The sequence below is a fragment of the Cebidichthys violaceus genome, unplaced genomic scaffold, assembly GCF_023349555.1.
Source record: "Cebidichthys violaceus isolate CVI_PGR_0920_01 unplaced genomic scaffold, fCebVio1.0.p SCAF_9, whole genome shotgun sequence".
Lineage (NCBI taxonomy): Eukaryota > Metazoa > Chordata > Actinopteri > Perciformes > Stichaeidae > Cebidichthys > Cebidichthys violaceus.
The window spans coordinates 16494987-16520474 of record NW_027176975.1 but is presented as its reverse complement, the minus strand read 5'-3'; the positions used below and the strand labels follow the sequence as shown (position 1 = coordinate 16520474).

The 25488-nt window shown below is 40.6% G+C and overlaps 1 protein-coding gene across 3 annotated transcripts; it reads left to right on the top strand.

Moving 5' to 3' along the window:
• Positions 1 to 1888: 1888 nt before the first annotated feature.
• arrdc1a (arrestin domain containing 1a) lies at positions 1889 to 17443 on the top strand. Of its 3 annotated transcripts, none has more exons than XR_011102179.1 (9): positions 1889 to 2056; positions 4658 to 4768; positions 5204 to 5254; positions 9523 to 9677; positions 11719 to 11901; positions 12236 to 12412; positions 14157 to 14679; positions 15835 to 15955; positions 16370 to 17443. XR_011102179.1 is itself a non-coding variant. In XM_068704125.1 (8 exons), the coding sequence occupies exons 1-8, from the start codon at positions 1939 to 1941 to the stop codon at positions 16405 to 16407; spliced, it is 1356 nt and encodes a 451-aa protein (XP_068560226.1). In that variant the 5' UTR covers positions 1890 to 1938; the 3' UTR covers positions 16408 to 17443. The 3 variants fall into 3 exon arrangements, 1 of the variants encoding a protein (XP_068560226.1); XR_011102178.1 differs by having other exon boundaries at positions 15835 to 15959; XM_068704125.1 differs by lacking the exon at positions 15835 to 15955 and having other exon boundaries at positions 1890 to 2056.
• The last annotated feature ends 8045 nt before the right edge of the window (positions 17444 to 25488 follow it).

Sequence of the window (25488 nt, the reverse complement as noted above, 5' to 3'; positions counted from 1 at the left end):
CGTGGGGCAGACACACTCACCACATTTAAGAGCAGGCTGAAGACTTTCCTCTTTGATAATATATATATATATATATATATATATATATATATATATATATATATATATATATATATATATATATATATATATATATATATATAGTTAAGGCCGGCTCAGGTTTATAGTTAGGGCTGGCTCAGGTTTGCCTTGGATCAGCCCCTGGATGTGAGGGGGAAAAAATCAATACAGCATAGTATTGGATTATTATGCGTTTAAATTTTGTATGTATAAATGAATGCCAAGTATCAGTTTTTAATTATATAAGCTATTCATATTGCACAGTGGTACAAGTCAAGGTTTCATAACCATAAGAACTAAAGAAAGAACGATATCTATGGTGTGAGGATTCCCTGTGAAAACAAGTCTTGCGAGACGTGTGTGTGTGTGTGTGTGTGTGTGTGTGTGTGTGTGTATGTGTGTGTGTGTGTGTGTGTGTGTGTGTGTGTGTGTGTGTGTGTGTGTGTGTGCAGGGAAGTCTCCTCTCATGTGTGTGTGTGTGGAAATCAGCAGGAGGAGAGCTGACGTTGGGAGCAGCACGTATGGAGCAGAGCTGTACTGGTACGGAGGTTCCATTTAGTTCCATCATGGTAATGAGTATTGGACGATGGTAAATAATAACGTTATCATGATGTGTTCAAATGTTATCCTGTAAAAAGTAGTTTTTGTTGAGAAACTTGAATCCAGTTTAAGGAAATGTTTTCACAGCAACATTAAATAGATATTAGGGAATTATGACGTGTTTAACTTCCTAACACTAGCTCTAAGCAGCTTACAATACATGGTCACATGTCACAATTATTAATGTGACATGTGACCAATACAAATATTATCTTTTATTTCCTAATCATTTGAATTTAATTTGAATTTGTTGGCTATACGCCATAATCGTGAATACCATGAAACAGTGATGTTCCCTCTGACAATAATGGTGATTTCATATTGTGACATTGCTAATTGCAAATACAAATGAAACCTTTTGGTAACAATCATGTTTTGGTCCACTAGAGGGTGCTGAGTTAAAGTCAGCAGGATTGGACTGGAGACTGTAGTCTGTCAGGTGCATGATGCAACAAGAAGAAGGTTTTATGACAGTATTGGTCAGTCTGTGTGCTTGACTGACAATAAAAATGACTGAAGTGAGATGACTGTAGTGAAAACTTTATCTTAGAGAAAGCAGGTGTTAATATACGGCATCATTTGCAGTTGAAGGTAATACAACGCAATATGTTATTTCAGATATATCCCAAGATGTTTTAAATCATAATAAGATCATATTGTGACTTAGGTATTGTGAAAATATTTTATGGTGGGGACTCTGGTGATTCCCACCCCTACTATAAATCCAGACTAGGGCACTTCTCAGGATACACTGAGCTCCTCTTCCTCTCCCTCTCTATATATTCATGTCCCATTAATGCTCGTTAATAACTTTGCTTCTTTCAGTCTTGTGCTTCCTCTCCTCACAGGTTTCATGGATCGTGGTTCAACCTGGACTGTGGTTGTGCCTGCTGCCTGACACCCACTACTACTATCATTATCATTAGTATTAGACACACTTCTATTACTACTATTCTATTGAATACACTGTTGTTATTAGTAGTAATCATTTTTCTGTTTGTATTCTGTTGTGTGATTATGTGTGCAATTATTAAAATATTAAAGATTGTGAAATTTGCCACCTAGTTTGTCATGTAACTCAAAGGCTTATTATTACATTTGTATGTATGTCCAGTGTTGTTCTAAACAAGCGTCATGTCTCTTCATAACAATAATAACAATCGTCTTGGACACGTCAGTGACGTCAGGTGAGAGGGCGGGGTCACAGAGTGGTAAATGCGCAGGTTGTTTGTGCGCTCAGGTGTTCTTCAGTGACTTTTTGCGGTGACCAGGGAAGACATGGGGAAGGTTCAGGAGTTTGAGATCACGTTCAACAAAAACAAAACGGTGTACACTCCGGGCCACTCGATCTCTGGAACCGTGACGTTCAAGCTGAGCCAGCCGCTGCAGTGTAAAGGTGAGAGAGTCCGCTAACGTTGCTGTTATGCACACATTTGCGCACCTGGTGGGAAAACGCTGCTGTCGCTAAACAAGGAAGTAAATGTGTTGAACCACAATGGGGTGTAACTCAGGCCTCCCGCACTAACTCCATTGTGTTAATAGCCTTTCCTGTTTGAAAGTCCCATTGGTGTTGAAATGAACGTGTGTGGTGGTCTGTACCTGCAGTAGTGATGGGTGGAAAAGTGTGCTTTTTATGGCATTGTGAGTCATTTCCTCCAGCACTCCTCCACTATAACGTCCGTGTGATGGTAGACTGGTTCTGGGTTGCAATGAGAGGTCAGTGAGACCTGCTGGGCTACTGGTTGGTATTTCCCTCCTAATACTAGAGACGGGACTTAGACTGTGAATCACAGGTCTCACTCCCACACAAATATCTGACCACACATCAAAAATACATTTCTATTTTTTTCGGAATTTGATTTTTTAAATGCTATAGGCATTCAATAAACTAGTTAGTCTGTTAGAAAAACAAGTCCCGACATGAAAACATACCTCTTCAGAACATAATGCTGTCATGTCTTTGTCTTTTATCTTTCAGATAATTCAATGTGTTTTTAAATGGTTATTATTATTATTATTATAATTATGAACTAAAATGTTAGACATTTCTCAGCCCAAAACACTTAATCTTAAAGTAAAAAATGAATAAATAATTGGATACACATCCTGTCCGAAATTAAAACATTTTGAGCCCATTTTGCCCTAATTATTAAGTGACACTTTCTTCTTCAGATCATTCTCTCTTGTTGTCATTTGTTGACTTGCTGAGAGCAGCTTTTGTGTGTGTGTGTGTGTGTGTGTGTGTGTGTGTGTGTGTGTGTGTGTGTGTGTGTGTGTGTGTGTGTGTGTGTGTGTGTGTGTGTGTGAGTTTCTGTGAGTTTCTGTGAGTTTCTGTTTGACTGGTTACATTCCTCTTCAGGTAGAGCTAGTCTGACTGTTGTCACAAATGAAACACACTCACTCCCCAAACAAGACTTTGAATAACCAATGGTTATGAATTGGGTTGGGCCCCGAGACATAACTGGGCAAATATTGACATTGCATTACAAATCAAATACGTTTCAGTCATCGTGGTTCATTTCAAATACAATGGATATGATGAGGTTACTAGAGGACTGTTTCAGCATTCGTTTTAATATTGTTTTTAGACTTAATAGAGTTACCTTTTAATTAGGGCTGTGCAAAAATATCGATATAGCTTACTCTCAAACATTTCTTTCAACAATGATGTATCGATACTTTCGCAAATAGTATCCATATATATATTTGTGTGTATATATATATATATATATATATATATATATATATATATATATATATACATTACATATATATATATATATACATTACATATATATATTTACATTACATATACATTTTTGGGTCAGTGCGTTCTCTGCTGAGTGACTAGTGCAATGCAAATACCTTTTGAAGTAGTTTTGATGGAATTATCAATATGTGATATTAGACTATAATATACAGCAAGTTGTATTTTCAGCTCTATTTTTTGCTCTAGTATTGCAATATATTGCAATATGTATTATATCGTATCATATTGTACCGTATAGCAGTAATTTCTGTTTTTAAACTCCATGCACAAAGCCACCTCTAGATAGAAAGGGTTTTCTGTCTGGGAACCGGAGGGTTGATGGTTCGATCCTTGGCTGGGACGTGTTCTGAGTCGAAGTGTCCTTGAACAAGACACTGTCCCCCTAGCGGCTCCCCGGGCGCCTGTCATGGGCAGCCCACTGCTCCCTGATACAGGAATGGGTCAAATACAGAGACAAATGTCCCCCTTAACAGGATAAATATAATATAGTTAATAAAAATTAAATAAAATATGGAGCCAGAGTGTGAAACACTTTCCTGCTTTCAAGTCAGCTCCCAGTGATCAGCACCTGATCACAACCCTTTATGTGCGATACTTATCAAGTATTTTATATTCTTGTATGTCATTTTGCCTATATGGCAGAGACGACACTGTAGGCACTATAGAGGCCCAACGCTCTTGTTACACAGTTTCAGGGGAAAAAGTAGAGAAAAATAAATACAAAGAACATTGAAATGCATGGTGGATCAAAGTAGCGTACACATTTTGGCCATATTTAAAAGACTATGCAGAGTTATGTATTGAGTCATGATCACATTGCAGTGTCTTGTTGATAAACCTGATCCAAAATCCAAAGGTGAATTAAGTCAAGTTGCTGGATTTATGCAATAAGTTCTTCCTCCTCCCCTAAGACCAGCACTAGTGGGGCTGCAACAGACTTTGAAGCTCAAAGACGATTGGATGCTTCATAATGCAATGCTCTCTGGGACAGGAAGTGTATGTCTGTCTTTAAACATAACATTGTACGTGATAATTTTTTCCACTGATGATAGTGTCTTCTCTTCTCTTCCCTCCCTCTTGCTCTGGGCTTTGGGTTAACACACTGCCCAGAGAGGAGTTGACTGTCTGCCTCATGACACTGTTTGCTTTTGAGAAGTGTTTCATGGTGCAGCTGCTTAGAAATGGCTCTGTGGCTAACATAAAAAATCTGTGTATTCTTGTTTGCAGCCATCAAAGTGAATTGCAACGGTTTCTGTGGCATCACCAGTAAGGTAAATGACACTGCATGGACTGTGGAGGAACAGTACTTCAACAGTACCGTCTCTGTTGCAGATCAAGGTACGTTGCCGAACAATTTAAATGCTTGCTACAAAACTGATCCATCTATCCATCCAAGATTTTGATCCATCCTGCTGTTAGTATTCGATAAGTGCAATGTACCACATCATAACTGTTCATATAGAGGCAAGTGTCCAGTCACAGATTAGATCTCAGTTGGCCTTAAATATTTGCTCGTGAGTTGGTTAACTACAGGAAAAACTATCCACTCAAAGATTTTAGACACATTTTATGGCAACGAAACAATAGTTTAAAGGTTAAAAAGTAAGTGTGGGGAAAATATGTGAAGTATGAGGACTATAGTAGGGAAGGTTCCCATTTCCCACTGTGTACGCTGCATGCAGCCCGGAGGCATATTTGCCTGGTGGGAAACAGCAGGGTGATTGTTACTGCTTCAACTGACGGATCTATCTGTGCTCTCTTTGTCTCGTACAGGAACCATGAAACAGGGAGAACACACGTTTCCCTTCAAGTTTCTCATACCAGGTAGGAGCGTGGAGTGATGGGATGAACACTTGTGTGTGTGTGTGTGTGTGTGTGTGTGTGTGTGTGTGTGTGTGTGTGTGTGTGTGTGTGTGTGTGTGTGTGTGTGTGTGTGTGTGTGTGTGTGTGTGTGTGTGTGTGTGTGTGTGGACAGACAGACAGACAGACAGACAGACAGACAGACATGTCCTGGCATGTTGATATTTACTCTACTTCTCTTGTGGTTCAGCAGCCGTGTGAGGATGGGGCTCTTATTGTATCATTCACTGGGGATTATGAGTGTTGAGCTGCTCTAATCAATATAACAGTGGATCCAATGACCATGTGTAATATAAATGAAGTCACTTATTTTAAATAACCGACTCTGCAGTTGCTCTCAGCTGTGCGGAACATTTGGGTCTTTTTTAGCTCATTGTTTTGGTTTAAGGAGCCACAATTGAATGGTTTTGTTTCACTCTACCTGCTCTCATTAGCAGCAGTAGGCAGCTGTATTCAGGGAAAAAGCTTTGATCAACCCATTGTACACTACGTGTTCCACATCAAACTGCAGACAGACAAAGTTAGATACTAGCTGGGGAAACATAGTGGAGTATCTTGTAGCTAAAAAGTATTTTTTTTTCTCAGGAGTTGGAGACCAAAACGGCTCCTAATGAATGCTTATGTTAATCTGTGTCTGCTGGATGTAAATGGATTGTACACGTATAGTGCATTTTTAGTCCTACAACCACTCAAGTGCTGGGTCATTCACCCATTCACACCATTTATACACTGATGACAGGAGCTACCATGCAAGGTGCCACCTGCCCATCAGGACTATATAACATTCACACACCGCAGGCTCAGCCTACGGGAGCTATTTTGGGTTAAGTGTCTTGCCCAAAGACACATTGACAAAGCCATCCCTCTGGGTGTTTTTTGGATGCCATCCCTGAAGTACACAAACGTCTGTTCAGCGTGGCTGATGGGGGCCGTACGTTCAACATAACATGCTAACGCACAAACTGGGAATAGCAGATTTATCTTTGCCTCCCTGTACCCCACATGGGGTGGAAGACAAAAAGCATCCAGCTGTAGAACCTTCAGCCTGAAAGGACTCCTCAAGTTCTTGGGTAGAAAGTAGGGATTTAATCTGAGGGTAGCCCTACAAGCAGCAAGCAATTGGCCGACTAAACCAACTCCAGTAACTTCATGGTTGATGGTTAACAATCAGAATGTCTTGCGGACAATGCCAGTTCAGGATGCAGCCATCCTACACAGGTAAAACCCTCTCTTTCTGTCGTGAATGGGGATGAAAGATACAGCTTTCTTCTGTAACAGGTCCTGGATTTCTGCTGGATAAGTGGAGGATGAATACTGTAGAACAGGAGAAAATAAACCAGTCTCAGTGGCCTATCCATCCGCTCTGTTAACACGCAGTTGCATTGCCACTACTCGTAAAACTGTATTAGAGGACGAGCGACTATCTGTGGGACGTCCCGCCTTAGTTTTCATCACTAGTGGGAAGTCCTCACGGAGAGATATTGGCAGTGGACTTGAGATGCTGGGATGCTGATGTTGTGGATACTGATGAAATGGTGTCGTCATCATTATCTGCAGACGAAGCCGATGTCTTGGCAGGGATGAGCAGAGGCAGTGGCCAAGCGTTGTGGTTGAGGTGAGGATCTCTACCTCTCGGGCTCTGGCTCGCTCTCATCACAGCATAGCGTCTGAATTGATCCTTCTGCTTCTGGTATCGAATCTTGGGCAACGCTCTTCAGACTTGGCAGGTTGGTGGCTGCTGAACACTCGGTGTGGTCTATGCTATGGCACCTGAAGCAGGCATGAAGATCTGTCTAGAGATGAGGCCGCGACATGACGGGCACTGATGAGGTTTTGGCGGTGACTCCATTTGCAGAGATGAGCAGTCAGTGGGCAAATTGCCTTTCACTGAAGAGAAAAATAGAGTTAAGCGGAGGGGTGTGTTGATTTATATACTGTGGAGTCCGCATGTGATCACGTAGACGCGTCCTGATTGGCCGGTTTGGCTTATGCAGATTTTCAGTGGGCAAATGCATGCTTGTGATTGGAGGAGAGTAACATAGAGGTGCCGACGACTTTGCCTCCTGTGCGTCTGTGGTTATAGTTCTCATGTGTTTTTATTGTTTTCGATGCCTTCTGATTCATGATCATCAGCGTGATCAAACTTTGACAACGAGACCAGGGCTGCACTTAACAATCGCACTTTTGCCTTCTGTGGCTTTGTTTTATCATTGTTTTGAGCCGCTCAAACACTTCAAGTCGGGAGCGAACCAGCTCCACTTTTTATTACCTTGGCAAGACCTTCTTCAGCTGCGGCCTCCTGCATCAGGTGGACAGGATCTCGACTTTGATTTGTCGGATACCAAGCCCAGGACCAGAAAGAGAGGCCGTAGAGCTGGGGTCCAGGTCAGGAACAGTCGGCGGGGGTACAAACCTGTGCTACACTCCACTATAATGGGGAATGTCCGCTCCTTGGCTAATAAGGAGTGTTCAGCCTACTTGAGGTACGATTGCCAGTTCCCACAGAGCAGCCTACTGTGTTTTACGGAGACCTGGCTGTCTGACAGGATACCAGAGTCCCATGTGACAATAGAGAAGTTTCATTCCCTGTAAACAAATAAAAATGTCCCCTAATAATATAGCTTGGGTGACAAGGGAGGTTATAAAGCTGCTATTAACAGGGGAAAAAAACTGCTTTTTTGTAACAGACTTGACCTTTACTATTTTAGAGACACAAAATAGGATAAATTATTAAAAATTATTTGAATAAAAGGTGAGGGGTGTGTCCCTTATGCCAACATTTCTCCTCAAGATTTCCATCAACCACCACGACCTGTCACCTGATGCCTATGTGTGATGTCAGCAACAGTTTGTGTGAGAGCACTCCCTGTTGACATCAGCAAACGTTTGACTCTTAAACAACAGTGAGATCATTTTGATTGTGGTGAAACAAACGATGTCATTAATGATAATGACATCGTTAAATGGGATCATGAGAAAGCATTTCTGTGTCTTTCGGTAATACGATTTGTACCTTGTGATGTCTAACTTCCATAAATATGCTTGTACAAATCTATCCACTTTGAGTTTCTTATCATAAACCATTTCAGAATTTTATTATTTTGTATAAATTTTGTGTCATTTTTTGTCACATCATGATCATTGGTGAACATCATGATTCTTGCATAACGGTACACCGTGTCCCTCACTTCCTGTCTACACATTGTTGCCGTGGTTAACTCTGTGTGTTTGGACTTCGTTAGGTCACTCGTCTGCTGGAGTTAATTTTTCCAGGTAAAGCCTTGTTAGTGTGACAAGTAACACAACAGAAACTCAAAAGCAACCTGACCGGTTATTCCACTGTTGTGAATCTGAATGTGTGCTTTCACTATGCAGCTGTATCCGGACACTCTCTACACTCGTGTTTTTTTTAAAGATTATTTGTTTGACAGTGTGGATACAGAGACTGGAGAGAGAGGGGTACGTCATAAAACAATGGCCACAAGGCTGGAACTGATCCATGGGTGTTGGGCTTATATGACATGTGCTGTTCATGTTCACATGAAATAACTGGTCATTTGTCAGGTTTTGAAAGTGTATGTGTTACAGGGGAGTCTGGAAAAAGTACCTGTATAGTATTTTGTCATCTACTTGTGTGTGTGTGTGTGTGTGTGTGTGTGTGTGTGTGTGTGAGAGAGAAGAAAACGTAATGTTTCTGTAAGTTGTCAATAAGATCTTTGTGATTAACACACACACACACACACACACACACACACACACACACACACCGTGAGTGTGAAAATTCCCATCATGTTTTTATGAACAAAATATTCACCTTCATTCCATATTTGTTGGCCTTTAGCTTTTCAAAAACTGTCTAACCTCACACACCCACCTGTATTAACAGGGCGCTTTACAAGCAATCTAACAGCACCACAAATTACATTTATATAACCACAATAAGACATATATTTCTGATATTCTTTAGAGTGATCGTGTCATAAAATATGAAGACATTAAAAGCGTCATTCAAAGATCTCAATAGAGCTTTCAAATGTAAAAAAATGTCTGCATGCTGTGCATTGAGAATGTGTGTCTCCTGAGTTTGCACCCAAAATGCTTATGATTAAGAAAACGCTGCCTCTCGACTGTGAAAGAGGCAGAATAAACCTTGCAAATATACTCCAAAACATGCCAAATCTCTGAGACAGTGATGTGACAACACTAATACATATTTGACTTCTTTCCCACAGAATCTGCTCCAACATCTTTTGAAGGCAACTATGGTAGGATCATTTACAGAGTGAGAGCTTTTATTGAAACACCGCGATTTGCCAAGGACTACAACACAGAGAAAGCTTTCTACCTTCTGAGCCTTCTCAACCTGAATGAAGTGCCAGACATATGGGTGAGACCAGCTTAGGTGTGTGTGTGTGTGTGTGTGTGTGTGTGTGTGTGTGTGTGTGTGTGTGTGTGTGTGTGTGTGTGTGTGTGTGTGTGTGTGTGTGTGTGTGTGTGTGTGTGTGTGTGTGTGTGTGGTCAATATGTGACTGGTTAGACTGATGCACAAGACTGATCTTGGTCTTCAGAGTTCAACAACACGCCACCAACATTGTTTCTTCTTGTTCATTTAGTCCCTACATCGAGACGAATGTAAAACGACAATTCATGGTTTTAGGGGTAGTTTTGAGTTGGAACTATTTCTACACAAAAGACCGTTTATCAGCCAGAACTTCTGTGGGCCTCTGCCTGGAGTCTGGGTTGTTGGATACGTTTGAGCCCTGACAATGTGGGATGGATTTTAGGTTTTCTGGTGAAGAGAACCCAGTGTGTTACTGGGACAGATGCACATCTGACAGATCTGTGTGTTGATAATACACCGACATTCATTGACAACTCAGTGGAAATTTTATAAAACTGCACTTCCTCTGGATTGGTTTCGGGTGTGTAGTCAAGGCAATATTAATATCACGAATTTCAAATTTACCTCAAAGAGCTTCATAATGTGTCTTCTACAGCTCCATTGTCCATTGTCAGTCTTCAGCTTCTGCATTAAAGCCTAGTTAGGTAATCACCAAATTACAAGAACAGATTCTAACGTATAGCTAAAGTGGCCAGTAAAATCACATTAACCTTAAGAGAGCAATTTTAAGTCTCAAGCTATTTTACACTTTTAGCTTCCACCCTGTGGACACAGGTTAGATTACCAAACGCTGAATAAGTATTTCATCTCTCAGGCCACCAAAGTGTTAAAAACTTACGATGACTCAGCTGATAAATAGATTCCCATATAAATACTGGGGGCTGATGATGTTTTTGAGATTTAGTTTTCTGTACGGATACAATAGTACCCAACTTGGCAAAGAAACTCCCGACTCAACTCCCAAGTCAAGACCAACCAACAAGTCTCAAGTCAAGTCCTAGATTCTGTTTTCCGAGTCCTAAATAAGCATTTATGCACTCTTTATCAAATTGAATACATATTAAACAGAGCAACAGTTACTAGTCAGTAGATTTACACAAAATAATAAATGGTTTTAAAGTGAGTATTCATCAATTTTAAATAGATGTTAAAGCATTTAATATCAAAATCATCAGGTGTGTCTTGATATGTTATTGTATAATATAAATGTTTTTTATGCAATCTGAATCTAGTTTTCAATCCATCTGTCGTCAATTTTGAATATATGAACAAATGTTAACCAAAAACAAAGGTTTAATTGAGGACTTTTTGTTGGCAAAGAAGGCATAATGAAATAACAGTACTGATTTGAAATGCTTCTTTTTCTTTTTCATAACTATTATGTTGCTCAGCTTGTTGTATTGATTTGACATGAATGAGAGTTAAACTGGTAGTTCTTGTTTTTTGGAGAGGAGTCATGACTCTGTTGGTCTTGTTGAACTATAAACACACAGTTCAGTGATGTTTGTGCTTTGGCCGAGTACAAACAGCAGCTCATTAACCAGATAGCCAAAAGTTTCATTCTGGCCCTTTGGGCAAGTAAAGTGTGCCATTATATCATTTAGCTACAGCTGTTGAGATGTGTTGCCTAAGAATTTCGCTATTTAAACTGGTGAAGGATAAAAAATTATAACTCTGCATAGTTGAATGTTTTAATGTCCAGTTGTGGTGTGCACTGTCAAACGCACCTTTCTCCACATGCACAGCTGCTACTGTCAGTGATTCAAAAATCATCCATTGACACGAGTGTCACTGCAAAATAACATAAAAATTATAGTTTTTATTCTAAGCTATAACCAGCTCTCGTCTCCAGCTCTGTACTTAACACACACTCATGAGACTGATCTCTATCTATCTTGTCATCCACCTCGTAATATTTCTAGCAAAGAAAACAACTAAGCCAACGTGAATGTTCCTTTAGCAGACGTGTATCGATGTCGGTCTCGTTAAAAGGCGTGGCGTTGTTTCGCTGCCCTTCTCCATGCAGGGAACCTGTTCATCTGAAGTGAAGCAGCAGTTCACCTACATGCTGGTGAAAACTGGCACAGTGGTCCTGAAGGCCCAGTCCAACATGAAGGGTTACACACCAGGCCAGGTCATCCAGGTGTTGGTCAACATCCACAACCAGTCTGGGAAGACCACAGGCAACATGGCAGCCAGCCTCATGCAGGTAAACCCTTTTGTTCTTGAAACGTATACAAGCTACTGTGAGATATCGAGATTAAAGCTGCACTAATCAATATTTTTATATTACCAATGGATCAATAGACCATGTTTAATATGAATGAAACCCAGAGAGAATTAATGCCAACTTTATAAGGTGATTATATTCCAAATCTTTTAATAGATTGAAATGAAAAGTTTTAGTACAAATGCAGAAACCGTTGAATAATTGAGGCTTCAGATAGCAGCTGGTACCCTGTCTGTACCTTGTGTTTCTTTTCTTTGTATTCAGTCACCATGTACTCCAGTTTAGGAATCTTCATGTCCACCTGTGCTTTCAGAGAGTTGCCTATGAGATGAAGAGGCCCACCTATGATGTGAGGACTATAGCAGAGGTGGAGGGCGGTGTGGTAAAGGCTGGCAAGGAGTTGGAGTGGAAGGAGCAGATCATCGTTCCTCCTCTTCCTCAGTCCTCCCTGGCTGGCTGTGATCTTATAAAGATTGAATATTATGTCAAAGTAAGATATGTTCAACCTCTGTTACACTTTCAGCACTATTTTCTTGAGAAGTGGTCACAGTTAGCATATTTCAGCCTGATACTGACGCACAAAGCACCCTTTAGTGCCTGTATGAGACACACCAGACTTTCAAATAACTACAATGTGAACCCATTTGTGTCATTATTAGACATTCAGAGAAAATACTCCGGGAGTTTAGTGACATAGTAAATGTAGTTTACTGCAACCGTGTGCTGGGCTACCCAATGCGTTAGAAATTGACGTAAAAAAATCTGACAAATCATCAAAATGGGACGAGTTGGGATGAGAAGGTGTTGCAGGTTTTTTTTGACTGTTAGACAAACAGTAGATCATTTGAATACAACTTTTGAGGGACACCTATCATTGTCACATGGAAAAACAAAAAAACTACTGCAAAAATAGTCAAACAACGAAACTGAAAAGGGACTCCAGAATTGCAGAAACGCAGATGGCGAAAAACTAAATTAGTAATCCATCAACATTTAATTTTTTTTTAACTACAACAAGGCAATTTGAACTTCACGGAAGCATGTTTTATAAACACCAACACTCACAATCCCAGACGGACGTTTAGTACAATAGATTCTCTCGTAAACCCTAATGAACCACAGTATCAAGCGTCCAGGTTCTAAATTGTTAAACTGCTGTGAAAGAAAGGAAACTTTAAACACCCATCCATTTAGACAGATTTCAAATCTCCCATTTTTAAGCAACATTTTAGAGAAACTGTTTTTTAATTAGCATAGTACTTAAACAGAAAATTTGAAATGTTGAAACCAGGCTTGAGGACTCATCACAGCACAGAGATGGCCTTACTAAAAGTAGTGAATGATATCAAGTCTGGATCGAAACAAGCCTTCAGATTGGTGCTTCTTGACCCGAGTGCTACATCTGATACGGTGGACCACCAAATTCTTTTAAATTGATTATGTGAGCGTGTTGGCCTGTCCCACTTGTTTTTAGTTTGTTAACCACATAACTTAGTCAATCCCTTTTTTTTTATATAGTCACAATGGAAATCTGACTATTCCAGGCCTATATTATTTCTGTAATACTTCCAACAGTCTGAAGTGAATGCATTACATTTCATAACCGCAGCACAAGATTATCTATACCTAGACCGATTGATTTCACTTATTGTTTTCTCTTAATTAAAGTAAGTAATACATTTGTACTTGTAAGTATTTGTTCTACATGTATGTGAGGATTCATTTACATGAGGGCTAATGAAGCCTGTGACAGAACAGAAAACAACCTTCTTCCTTGATGTCATTAACTTTTCAACCGCTCTATCTAAGCTGCCAAATATCAGCAACAGTTGTGGTTCTCTTTGAAACAATCAAGTCTGAATCAGAAAAAGAAAGCTGATGGAAGACGCCAGCAATGAGTCCATGTCTGAGAAGGGCTTAAGTTTGACATTCTATCTACAGAATCTATAGAATATAGGACGAGTATCAAGTCAATACAATATTTGTTAGATATCTGTTGCCGCTCCTTGGTGAAACATTCATATTGCTTTTTTGGTGATGAACATACAATAAACAAAGGGAACATTAGTTTTCACAAACTCCGTGAAACTGGTCCAGGAGAATTTCTTGTAGATATTTGTGCATTTTGAGTTTTGGTTTCTAAAAAATGAGAATCAAACACAAGAGTATGTTGTGGGTACACATTCTGTATTCCTCCAGGAAATGTAACATTCTCTTATCCTGTCATTAATCAGGTCAGTCTGAAGTCTCCAGACGTCATGTTGACGTTACCCATCCACATCGGGAACGTCTCACTAGATAAAAAACTGCACCCGTCCAAAAGAGCAGCTCCTCCCTCCTCTGCTGCAGCTGAAGATGCACTAGCATCTGCCTCTACCCCGAGCACCTCCACCGCCTCCCGCACTCTGCCCCCTCGCCATGCCCCAAAACCTGCTCCTCGTCCCGTCCCTCGCTCCAGGACGTCCTCCCATCATTCCCCCAGCGCTCCTCCAGCTGACTACCTCCAGGGAGCAGAGGGCGGGAATCAAACGGACGACGGCCTCCCCAACAAGCGCCAGTCTCAGCTGGTGTCACCCAATGCTTTCAGCTATGCTCCCGGCCTCTTTTTCTCCCAGAACCAGCAGCACAATGGGCCCGGCCCTGCACCCAGTGGGCCGCCAGGAGCCACACCACCTTACCCCACTGAGAACAGTGCTAACTCAATGCCAACACCACTCATCCTGCCTCCAGACTACGGCACCTCTGCTTACCCACAAGGTCAGTTGGCAGCTGTCGCTCTGCACCGTCCAGGCTGCTCAGTGTACACTGGATATGGTTGTTTGTAAAGAAAAACAACGCTGTAACTTAGGACTGATTTTAACACTTACTCATCATCTTTAAGGCACATGGTGCTACTGGTAAACAGCTTTGTAGCAGCTTCAGTTCAGCTGTGTAAAAGAAAACATAAAAAGCCAAAAAACAAATTCAGTTATTGGGGAAAAAAGTGTGTCATTGTTCCTACAAGATTCAACTAGTACAAGTTCTACATTTACGGTAAAATGACAAGTAATATGGAACACAGAGTGACGTGTTTACAGATCATTATGTCCCAGGCCAGACTCAGTGGCCGATTTCTACATTAAAACCTGGACCGTCTATACGATCCACTACAGCAGCTTTGCCATAAACCCAACCTCAACGAAGCTACAATGTCCAGTCAATGGGGTTGACAAAACAATACACCTGTCGACATAATGTAGAGGTAGAATTTAAGTACGGTTGTATTGGATTCCATTAGGTTCTTTGGCTTACCTTATAAAGTGTAACTCTTTGTCCACCACTGCAGTTCTAAGGAATATGTGGCAGCTTTGCTGTTATAGATTCAATGGTATTATGATATAATGATTGGAGAGGCCCGTTGTGAAGTGCTTTGGATAAAAGCACTACAGTATATAAATGCAGTGGCCATGGCTCATGAGGTAGGGGGAGTGGTCCGGTAACCACAAGATTGGCGGTTTGATCTCCGGCCGCTATTCAGTCCCACTGCGCCTAATATGCTTAGGATGGGTAAAGTGCAGAGGTACTGTAAAATGACGATTGGAATAAAGTCAAAGTTGAATCCATTTCATTCTCAGCTGCAGTAGACTACTGAAGCCAAATAGTCTTAAGGCCATATAGTTTTCACTGGGGATGGCAGTCCAGATATAAGTAAAGAGTTGATCAAAATGCTGACATATGAGGAATTAATTTGCTCTGGGTTTCGCGTCTCAGGCTACATACAGGTTGCCCTTCCAGATTGATGAAGTCATACATCAAGTGCTGAACATAATGAGTAAAACATTTAAATGAGTAATAAAAAGTGTAATATAACTCGTCCCTAGATAACAGCCAGACTAAAAGGGTGTTTTTAAGTTGTCTCTCTGCTCCCCTCAGGTCCTCCAGCAGATCGTTGTACAGGCTGGGGCCATAGTGGCTAAAAGCGGCCTTGCTGTGGGTCTTAGACCAGACCCTAGGAACAACTAAGAGGCAACTACCAGAGGACCTGAGGGATCTAGTGGGTACATATCTTAAAACCATGTCAGACAAGTAGTCGAGGTCCAGACCATTTAGTGATTTGTAGACCAATAAAAAAATCTTAAAATCTATTCTAAGACTAACATTAATATTACTCGGTGTTGGGGGGGAACAAATGGCAATTTAGTTTTTTTGGAGAAAGGAAAAAAAACATTTAATATTTCTATTTCCAATTAATGTTCTCCTAAAAGCATTCTACAAATGACCATCAGCTAAAGACAGGATAGTAAAGCACAGAGGTAGGTGCTTGTAGTAAAGACACATATAACATCATCAGTCGGTCGCTCATACGGCTGTGCTCATCTGGTGTACTTCTTGATTACATCACATGTGGAAAATGTGATATGTAACGGTGTTTGTGTAATAACCAGCTGATGACGACTGTCTGTTACAGAGGCTCCTCCTACTTATGATGAGAGCTGCAACACATGAAGTGGATGAAGAACCAGCAACCCCCCACCAGGATGACATCACGTCACTCTGATATCCAACAAAGTGCTGTCCTGACATTTTAAGAGGTTGTAACTTACTTTGACAAAACTATTGCAATACATGAATGTTAATGTAACCTGGTATGATGAGGTTAATTTAGGTTTCAGTGTGTTGACCTGGACCTCTGCTGCCCTGTGAACAATTCCTTCACTTATCTACAGAGGTTACTCTCTCCTTCAAACCTGCCGCAGCCAATCAACTGTCTGTCTATTGTTGGTATACTTTTAGCACTTTGAGTGAAAGGAAATACAAGGGGAATATGCTGATTATAATTCTTAATTTAATTCAGTTCTTTGTACAGCAACAGGACTCGTGTTTTTAGCTGTGGGTTATTTAGTAATCACTTAGATGGCATCTGTGATGTCAAGTTTGAATGTTTTATGTATGAAAACTTGTGTAAGACAAACCGGTCTCGTCTTAAGTCTAATATACTTTTTTTTTTAGAAGCCAAATAACAAATGAAGCCATATTGCTTTCTGGAAGCAGGTGAAATCATCTCTATTCTTCTGGCATATTTTTCATTTATTTTAAGTTTGAATGAGTTTGAATATAAAGACTGGATTAAAGGGTTTGTTTTGGAAATACCTTTTTGATATGGCTTTGATCCAGAGTTCTTAATGTTATGGTGATAATGAACAATTCAGATGTTGTGACATATATTTTTTTGTAAGGATATAGTAAAGACTGTTGTCGTGTGTTCTTCTTCCCCTGCTGAATGTATGTTGGCTCTGTATATACCACACATTCCCTCTCTGTCTGCTTTCTTTTTAATAGTCAACAGAAGTGCTACATCACTGATTTGAGGTTTTCTTTGGCAATTCTTGATGTCATTTGCATCATGTATTTTATGTTTTAATATTTCTTGATCAAGTTAAATCCATCAAACAGGCAGAAAGACAACATTTTAATTATTTATTATTGTTTTGAGTGTTTTCCAACTGCTATCTTGAATACAATAAATTAAATAACTTGTCAACCAGTGTGTTGTATTTCTGACTCTGGCAGTAAGAGGTTGTTTCATTAACACACAATTCTGCCTTCTGATGCCATTTCAGTTGACACTTGTGTTTTTAAAGGGATGTAACTTAAGTAATTACAACTGTGCATATTAGTAGCATATCTGTACATGTTAAAGTACTTGTTTGCAATAATAGTGGTTGTGTTGTGCCTGGAATGTGTTCAAAAATGGACATGCTAGTCCTAGTCTAAACATCTGAGTTTATAAAGGTTGGGCATAGTTCGGGATAACAAACTGTCTGCCTACAACTGTGATAGAATCCACATCTCTGACCAACAGACGGGAGTCTTAATTCTGTAAAGTAAGGTTAAATGAAATAATCAAGATGGGAGTGGTTTGGCTGTTCCCGTCATAAAACTGCACCCCCTTTCTCAAGAAGAGGAAGCAAGAAGACGTCAGCTCTCCGCTCTCTTCTACTCTGGACTTCAACGCCGGTCTTTGATGCTGAAGGGTGATCTCTGAACCCCCTCGTCATCAGGCCCAGGAGGAGGGGGGAAGGCCCACTGTGAGCAGAAACATCTCCACTGGCTGAGAAGTCCACCTGAAGAAGTATCTTCTGTGTCTAAAATACTGCAAATATGATTAATAACTTTGAATCATGCACGCCAGATCTTTCCCTCGTGGCTCTGCCAGATCCGCCTCTTCTCTGGTCTTGGGTTTCTGAACCGTCCATATTGGAAAACTATGCTATGCAGCTCTGACCTGCGATGCACCAACCTGCTGAAGATTTATTCCAGCATCTATTTAGAGCAAGAGACTCTAAAAGAAAAGACTCTGAGGTGAAAGACTCTTTAAACTCATGTAATCATTTCCCCTGTGTTGTATTGTTATTCATTGTACTCTTCATCCTATTCATTTATTCTTGACTTTGTTCATTTTATCATTTTTTTTTCTGTTTAGTAGTTTAGTTATGTAGTTGGTCAAATAAATATTTAATTTATAAAGAACTTGATCATTTGATTTGTATGTGTATGAAATTATAGCAACCCTGAGATTAAAAAAAATCCTAAATTGGGTGGCATCCAAAATGTAATCTTCTGTTAAATCCTGTTAGTTAAACTAATGGTGGCTTATGGTGTATCATCCTTTTGTAGTGATTTATGGGTTCATAAGTCATAATTGAATTAGTTATAATCGTTACATATCTTGGTATTAATTCATTGTTATTTATTAAATCTGCTACCAGCAACAACGCTACAGTAGCCTACAGTGTTCCACACATTATACTTAAAGGGAATTCCCAAATCTGCATTTTGCTTTCTAGTTTTGGGATTTGGTAGAGAGTGTTTTTTTTTTTCTCCAATCAGTTGATTCAATCCACAGATCTGTAAAACTGAGTTCCTCCACAAAGAATCACACAAAAGCACCACTTTAAATAACAATTTAATAAGCTGTGCTAATGCGTTTTTTTGATTAAAAGGCATTAAAACATGACTAACGACGAAAGAACTCCTAGTTGAGTATGATCGAAACGACCAATTACCGTATTTTCCGCACTATAAGGCGCACCAGATTATAAGGCGCACCTTCAATGAATAGCCTATTTTAGAACTGTTTTTATATATAGGGCGCACCGGATTATAAGGCGCATAGAATAGAGTAGGAGTAAGCACAGTACCGGTGTTTACCGCTATTACTTCGGCGACGCCCCTGACTACGGTAGCCGTAATGCTGCAAGCGGCTTTGTAGTTTACCAGTCGTACTGAAACATTTTGACAGAGCGCCGTGTACAACCAGTATGGATCAACCAATTAACCAATTGATCCATATATAAGGCGCTCCGGATTACAAGGCGCACTGTCGTTTTTTGAGAAAATTAAAGGCTTTTAAGTGCGCCTTATAGTGCGGAAAATACGGTAGTTGACTAAGAGGAGACAGCCCTAACAGGGACAACAGTAAATGAGAGAAGTTGATCTACAGGAGAATACATATTTAAAAGCATTACAGAATGCCTGAGAGCCTTTCTGCATTATGTTGCTGTTATATTTTTAGATTTTGAAATGTTTTTCTCCTCATCTGGTCCAGTGGTCCTCCATCCTCCTCATCTGGTCCTGTGGTCCTCCATCCTTCTCATCTGTTCCTGTGGTCCTCCATCCTTCTCATCTGGTCCTGTGCCTGTGGTCCTCCATCCTCTCCATCTGGTCTTGTGGTCCTCCATCCTCCTCATCTGGTCCTGTGGTCCTCCATCCTCCTCATCTGGTCCTGTGGTCCTCCATCCTTCTCATCTGGTCCTGTGGTCCTCCATCCTTCTCATCTGGTCCTGTGGTCCTCCATCCTTCTCATCTGGTCCTGTGGTCCTCCATCTTTCTCATCTGGTCCTGTGGTAAACACTTCTCCATTGACACCTGAGTAAAAGAGACTTGAAGACTTTTTCTTAATGTTAGTAATTATTACTTTTCCTCCGTCTGGTTCAGCCACCTTTACCCAACTATAAAAAATAGATCGAGAGAGTAAAATGAACAATCTTTGAATAACTGTTAAGTGAGACTTTCAGGGGACATGTGTTCATGTTGTTAAGTGTTGACATACCTTTGTCTGGTAAATACATCTAGACTTTATAAAAAAAACACACACAACAGAATATCAACCATTCACTGTTAACTTACCTCTGGTTTCTGCATCTAGCATCATCAACTATTACTCAAAAAGGAAAATCCATAAAAAAGACATATTTGCTGCAAGATGCTACCTATCGCCAACCTGAGCGTCAGTCTCATTCCAGTCCGGAGCGTCAGTCTCATTCCGAGTCGCCGTCTTCAGCCGACTGCCGGTATCTTCTGTCTGTGTGTGGGGAAGCTGAAGCCTGATGTGGAGGATGGAGACCATCTGTAGTCCTCTTCTCTGGTCCTCTTCATGGAGGATCCGAGGCCTGAAGTGGAGGGCGCTGCATCCTTATGGTCGTCCTCACCGTTCCTCTGCCTCTTCACACTGACCTCCTCCGTGCGGTCCTCTTCCCTGCTCCTCTTGGTGGACTCTTCTGACCTCTGGGGGACTGGGGGCGGAGCAGAAGAGAAGGCCAGTGTGAACGCGAGTAGAATATCTTTCTGTCTTTTGTCTCATCTCAAGGCAGGCACTCAGAAGTCGGCCATGTTCATCTTCATCATATTCATGTACTTCCTCCTCTTCGTTGTAGAACATGGAGTCGTACCCGGAATCTTCGCTCTCCCAGTCGGACTTGTCCTCTTCGTCGTCAGAGAAGAGCCAGGGAGGCAACTCACCTGACATCCACCCACAACAGCAATCTCAACCTCACCTTCCTCTTCCTCATCAGAAGAGATGTAGATCGGGAGATTACCTTCGTCGTCGTCGAGGATCCCGATGACTTCTGGGAGGCCGTCTTGTGCAGGACGTTCACCAGCTGAGAGGAAACATTTAAACTATCAGGATTCCTCATGACATCAAATATTTCTGGATTACATGAAGCAATAATCAAAGTTTAAATTATTAAAGATGACAGCAGATCCATAAAGTAACTAGGACTGTACCACACGACTCACAAAGTCCCCAACACACAGGAGGGTTCACCTTAAAACATTTATATCAAACATAGTGCAGCTCTGCCTGTTAGTTTGAACAGAGACCACATAACAAAACAACAATAATGATGATACAAATCAATAGGTATTATTATTGTCTTTATATATATTATCTTTATTACTGTTATTATTATTATTATATGTCCGAAACAACAGAGTAGGGTTCATAATAAGAAAAAAGGTTTTAATCATGAGGTGCATACTTGACTAGAAAGGTTCTGCAAAAGGAGACTGACCATCAACAGTTAAGTGTAAGCATGAAGCCAAATTGGTGTTTTAGCCAATTATTAATATTACCGATTAAAAAAAATTAACTCACACACTCATTAAAAGCCTTCGTTGCCCTTTGCCACCCCAGTTAAAGATTACTTGAGACACACTGCCACAGGTGTCGCCTGCATCTATTAAAAGTATGTTTTTCTTTAGATGTGTATTTCAGGTACAGCCCCCCCCCCTTCAATTTACAGGACAACTTTTTTTCTTAATTTGATTGAATTCATGCCTGTTCCAACTTTAGTATACAGTAAAGGAAGCACATCAAAAGATAAAAAACAGGGTTCATACACATTTTGACCAATGGATTTCCATGACTTTTCAATAACTTTAAACCAAATTTCCATGACCAAACATTTTGTGAAATCTCGGTGTATACATGAAAAAGTGAGAAAATGTAGTATTTAAACTAACAATGAGAATTCCAAAGCATACAGTATACCTTAAATGACACAAATGAATGCGAGACAATAGTTTGAGTAAAAGAATAAACATTTATAAATATACTCTGGTTGACAGGCATTCATAACACTGACACATCAATAAGAGCTTTAGTAGGTAGTAGCATCCAGCTAGTGCACACATTGCTTTCCCTTTTGTAGTGCAAATTTTAACAAAACGTTGAGTTGGCAACTAACTCTTTAACCATAAATCAACAAAAACAATTTCACATTTAAACAGGTTTATAAAACATTCACATAACAAGTGCTTTCTTTTTGTGTCACATGCACGCACAGGACCTTACCTGAACAGTCACCTGCCAGATTAGCGTTTAATTTCTGCAAGCTTCGCATCTATCTGCTTTTCAATCTCCAGCAGAGATTCCTTCTTCTCTTTTGCAGTTCGGCGGAAGCTGTTAGATTTGGTGATGAAGGTCAGTTTGCTTGTGGCTTCTGCTTTGTCAGCATATTCATCTGCTGATTTCTGAAGTGCGCTAATATCAGTCTCCATTCTTGCCCTCTTCTTTTTCCAAGTCATCCAGCTCATCTGTGAGGGCCTTTCTCTTCAGGTCAATGCCTTGCCTCTCCTTCTTTCTCTTCTCTTCATCCAAGTACCCATGGTACTTCTGCCTGGCTCTTGCAGCTGAAAGCAACAGCTCTTTGGTGATCTCTACCTTGTTTACGCCCCCAACAGACCTGACATGGTCGACGATGAGCCTCTGAGCCACCAGGGACTTCTCCTTCTGATTCTCTACGATCATTTCCTCGTTAATTGAGGAAATCGCTCAACACTGGCCTGTCCATGAGACAGGACAAGCAGTACCTTCACCACATCCCACACTCTGGAAAATGATGGTCTCAACCCCATTGTCTCATACAGGAGGGTGTCCACCCGGTCTGTCTTGGAGTCAACCTCCCTGAAGTTGGCTTGAAGAGCAGCTGAGTCACAAAACTCACTGAACTCTCGGAGGATGTCATCGCACACTGACTCGTCTACATGTTTGGCCTCAACAAGTGTGTGCAAAATTCTTCTCATTTGAGGCACGCACAGCTCTTTGGACACGGCCATGCGTCTTGGGTCAAGGCACTGCATGCTTCTCACCAGTTGGTGATGCACTGGACCCTTTTTCAGCAGCTTTTCAGTCAGGGTGATCAAGAGTTTCTTACAGTCCATCTTGATCTCCAACACCTGCCTCTCTGAAATCTTCTTGGAAGACTTGAGTTGGTTTAGGGTGGTTTCTGCTGCAAATCCAATGTGCAGACTGCTGTCCTGAAAAGCTTCAGTGTTGAGGTGGCCTCCCTCAGGGGTTTTTCCTTCAGAAATCGTCCCATGGGCCCTGAAAATATTGATATGAAAATAATAATTAATTTCAAATATTTCACATTTTCATTTTGATCACTCTTAATTAGCAAATTCAAAAAATAGGTCATGTGTGAGTATGATACACTATCTGATCAGACACGCCAAACAAGTGAATAGTACCCAGTTCATAAATTAATTTTCTAGATGCAGATTAACTAAAATTAACCCTGATTACACTAGAAGAGGGAGGGTCCCTCCCAACCCACCTTCTACATTTGAATAGGTACAGTACAGAGACAGTTTTAAAGTTGTTCAAATGCTCTACAAAGAAATATATTTTTATCATCATTTTTTATCATCAAGTTATGCGGCAGTGTTCTATTAACCTATTACATTTATCCAACATATTACTCCAAGACTAATTGAAATTGTCAAAATGTTACAAGACATATTTAAAAGCCAAAATTGAATGCTGTTTTAATGCAATGCTTAAAACAAATATGAAGATGTATGCCTTCAAAATATGTTTATGCTTACCTTTTATCAGTTTGAACATGTCCTCACTGAGGAAGGGAAGCATAAATGCTGGAGAGTGCGTGTTCAACTTCCCAACCTGTAGATTTGCATCCATCTCTGAATGCGTTGTGGAGTATATGCAACCCACACGAACCAATGTTGACAAGCGACTTTCCCACATCCTTTTGCACACTCTTCTGGAGTATTTCGAACACTTTCCAGTCCACATTCGGGCCGTCCATAGAGATTTGGATAAGGTTGTTGACTCCAATCTCTGACAGCAGGTTGGTCATTTTCCCAACGACATCAAGGGCAGATGAATGGCCCATGAACTCAGAGCCGATGTATTTGGTCTTCACATCGGCGCCATCCCATAGCCTTACGTGCAAATCCATCTGTTTGGACTGTAAATAGTGGTTCAGGCTTTCGTCAAATAGCATTACATAGGCCCTTTGCTTCAACACGTTGGACAACGTGAGGCTCTTGAAGTGGGGAGCGAGCCCGAACGAGCAGAGATATGCGCATTTGCTTTCGCCACATGCAAATTGTGTTGCAATCTGGCTATCGGGAAACATTCGTCGAAAGAGCAGGCTGGCATCTTCGGATGATTAAAAAGAATAATGCGAATTGGCCACCTTCAGTGCCCACATTACCTCCGCAGTTAGGACTTCATTTTTCGTTACAGCATCGGTTATCGACGCCTGCTGGGTAGCCGAAGAGAGAGACGTGCTGCTCGGCGTAGCAGTTGCCCTCGCTGTGGTGAGAAAGCCGGTGATGGAGGTTGCTGTAGCTTCGCAAGCAACAGCTGTTTGCTTCCTTTGGCATGGCTCGTTAATGCCGCCTCTCCCATGTTTGAAATGTCGAATGTTTTGCCACCACGCAACCTACATTTTGCTCGTGCCGGATCTTTGTCTGTTGTAACCCATGACATGTACTTTTCCATTTGTAGCCAAGCATGGTTAAATCTACACTTCCCTGGCATAGTGCATTATCCCGCCCGCTTCCCTGAGTTACTGATGCGATGGCCACCGAACTTTTCAGTTAGTATGAGAGCGTATGCCTGCTTACATTTTGAGCGTATTTATTTTAAAAGCATATGAAATTATTTAAAACTCAGCGTAAATGAACGACATGAAAATATGAAGATAACAAATTTCCATGAGTTCTCCAAAACTTTTGGGATTTTATTTTTTTCAAGCACTTTTCCAGGCCTGGAAATAACCATTTTAAAATTCCATGACTTTTCCAGGTTTTTCATGACAGTAAGAACCCTGAAAAAAGGATACATCACAAGTATATATGCACCACTGCTTTATTCAAGACGTTTACAAGTTTATAGTTTTTTAAAAGCAATATATTTATTTTAGATTCCAATGATTGTATAACAATATTGTACAGTCTACTATAACTTGCTAGCAAAGAGTGGAAGATGGAGACCTCAAACATATACATTTTCAATGTTAATTTAATGTTTTGATAGTAGTCTTTTCATGTATGCCCAAAATGAATACTGTGGCCGAGGGTTTGTGTTGCGCCTGTACTTTAGGATAATAATAAAATAATAAACAACTTTATTCACTTCTCACACACTTCACCAGAACCTTTTTCCTCTTCAACTTTTTCCGTCTCATCCTCCACAATAAAAGCACCATATACATACACAGGAACACTGCTACATAGAGCTCTTAACGTACTCAAAATAGCTTACAATACCATAGACTTTAAATTAAGTTGTGCCAAATAATCAACTGGCGACTAGAGCTCTCACTTTTCCTACTCAGTTTCCTACTTCCGGGTTCGCTTTGATCCCATTTTTTTAACCCGCGAAAAAAACTTTGATCATATCGTCCATCACAATAAGTTCAAGATATTAAAAACGAAGCTGGTCAGCGGTGTCCTTATTGTAGACAGTGGCGTTTGCAACAGGCAGCTTTC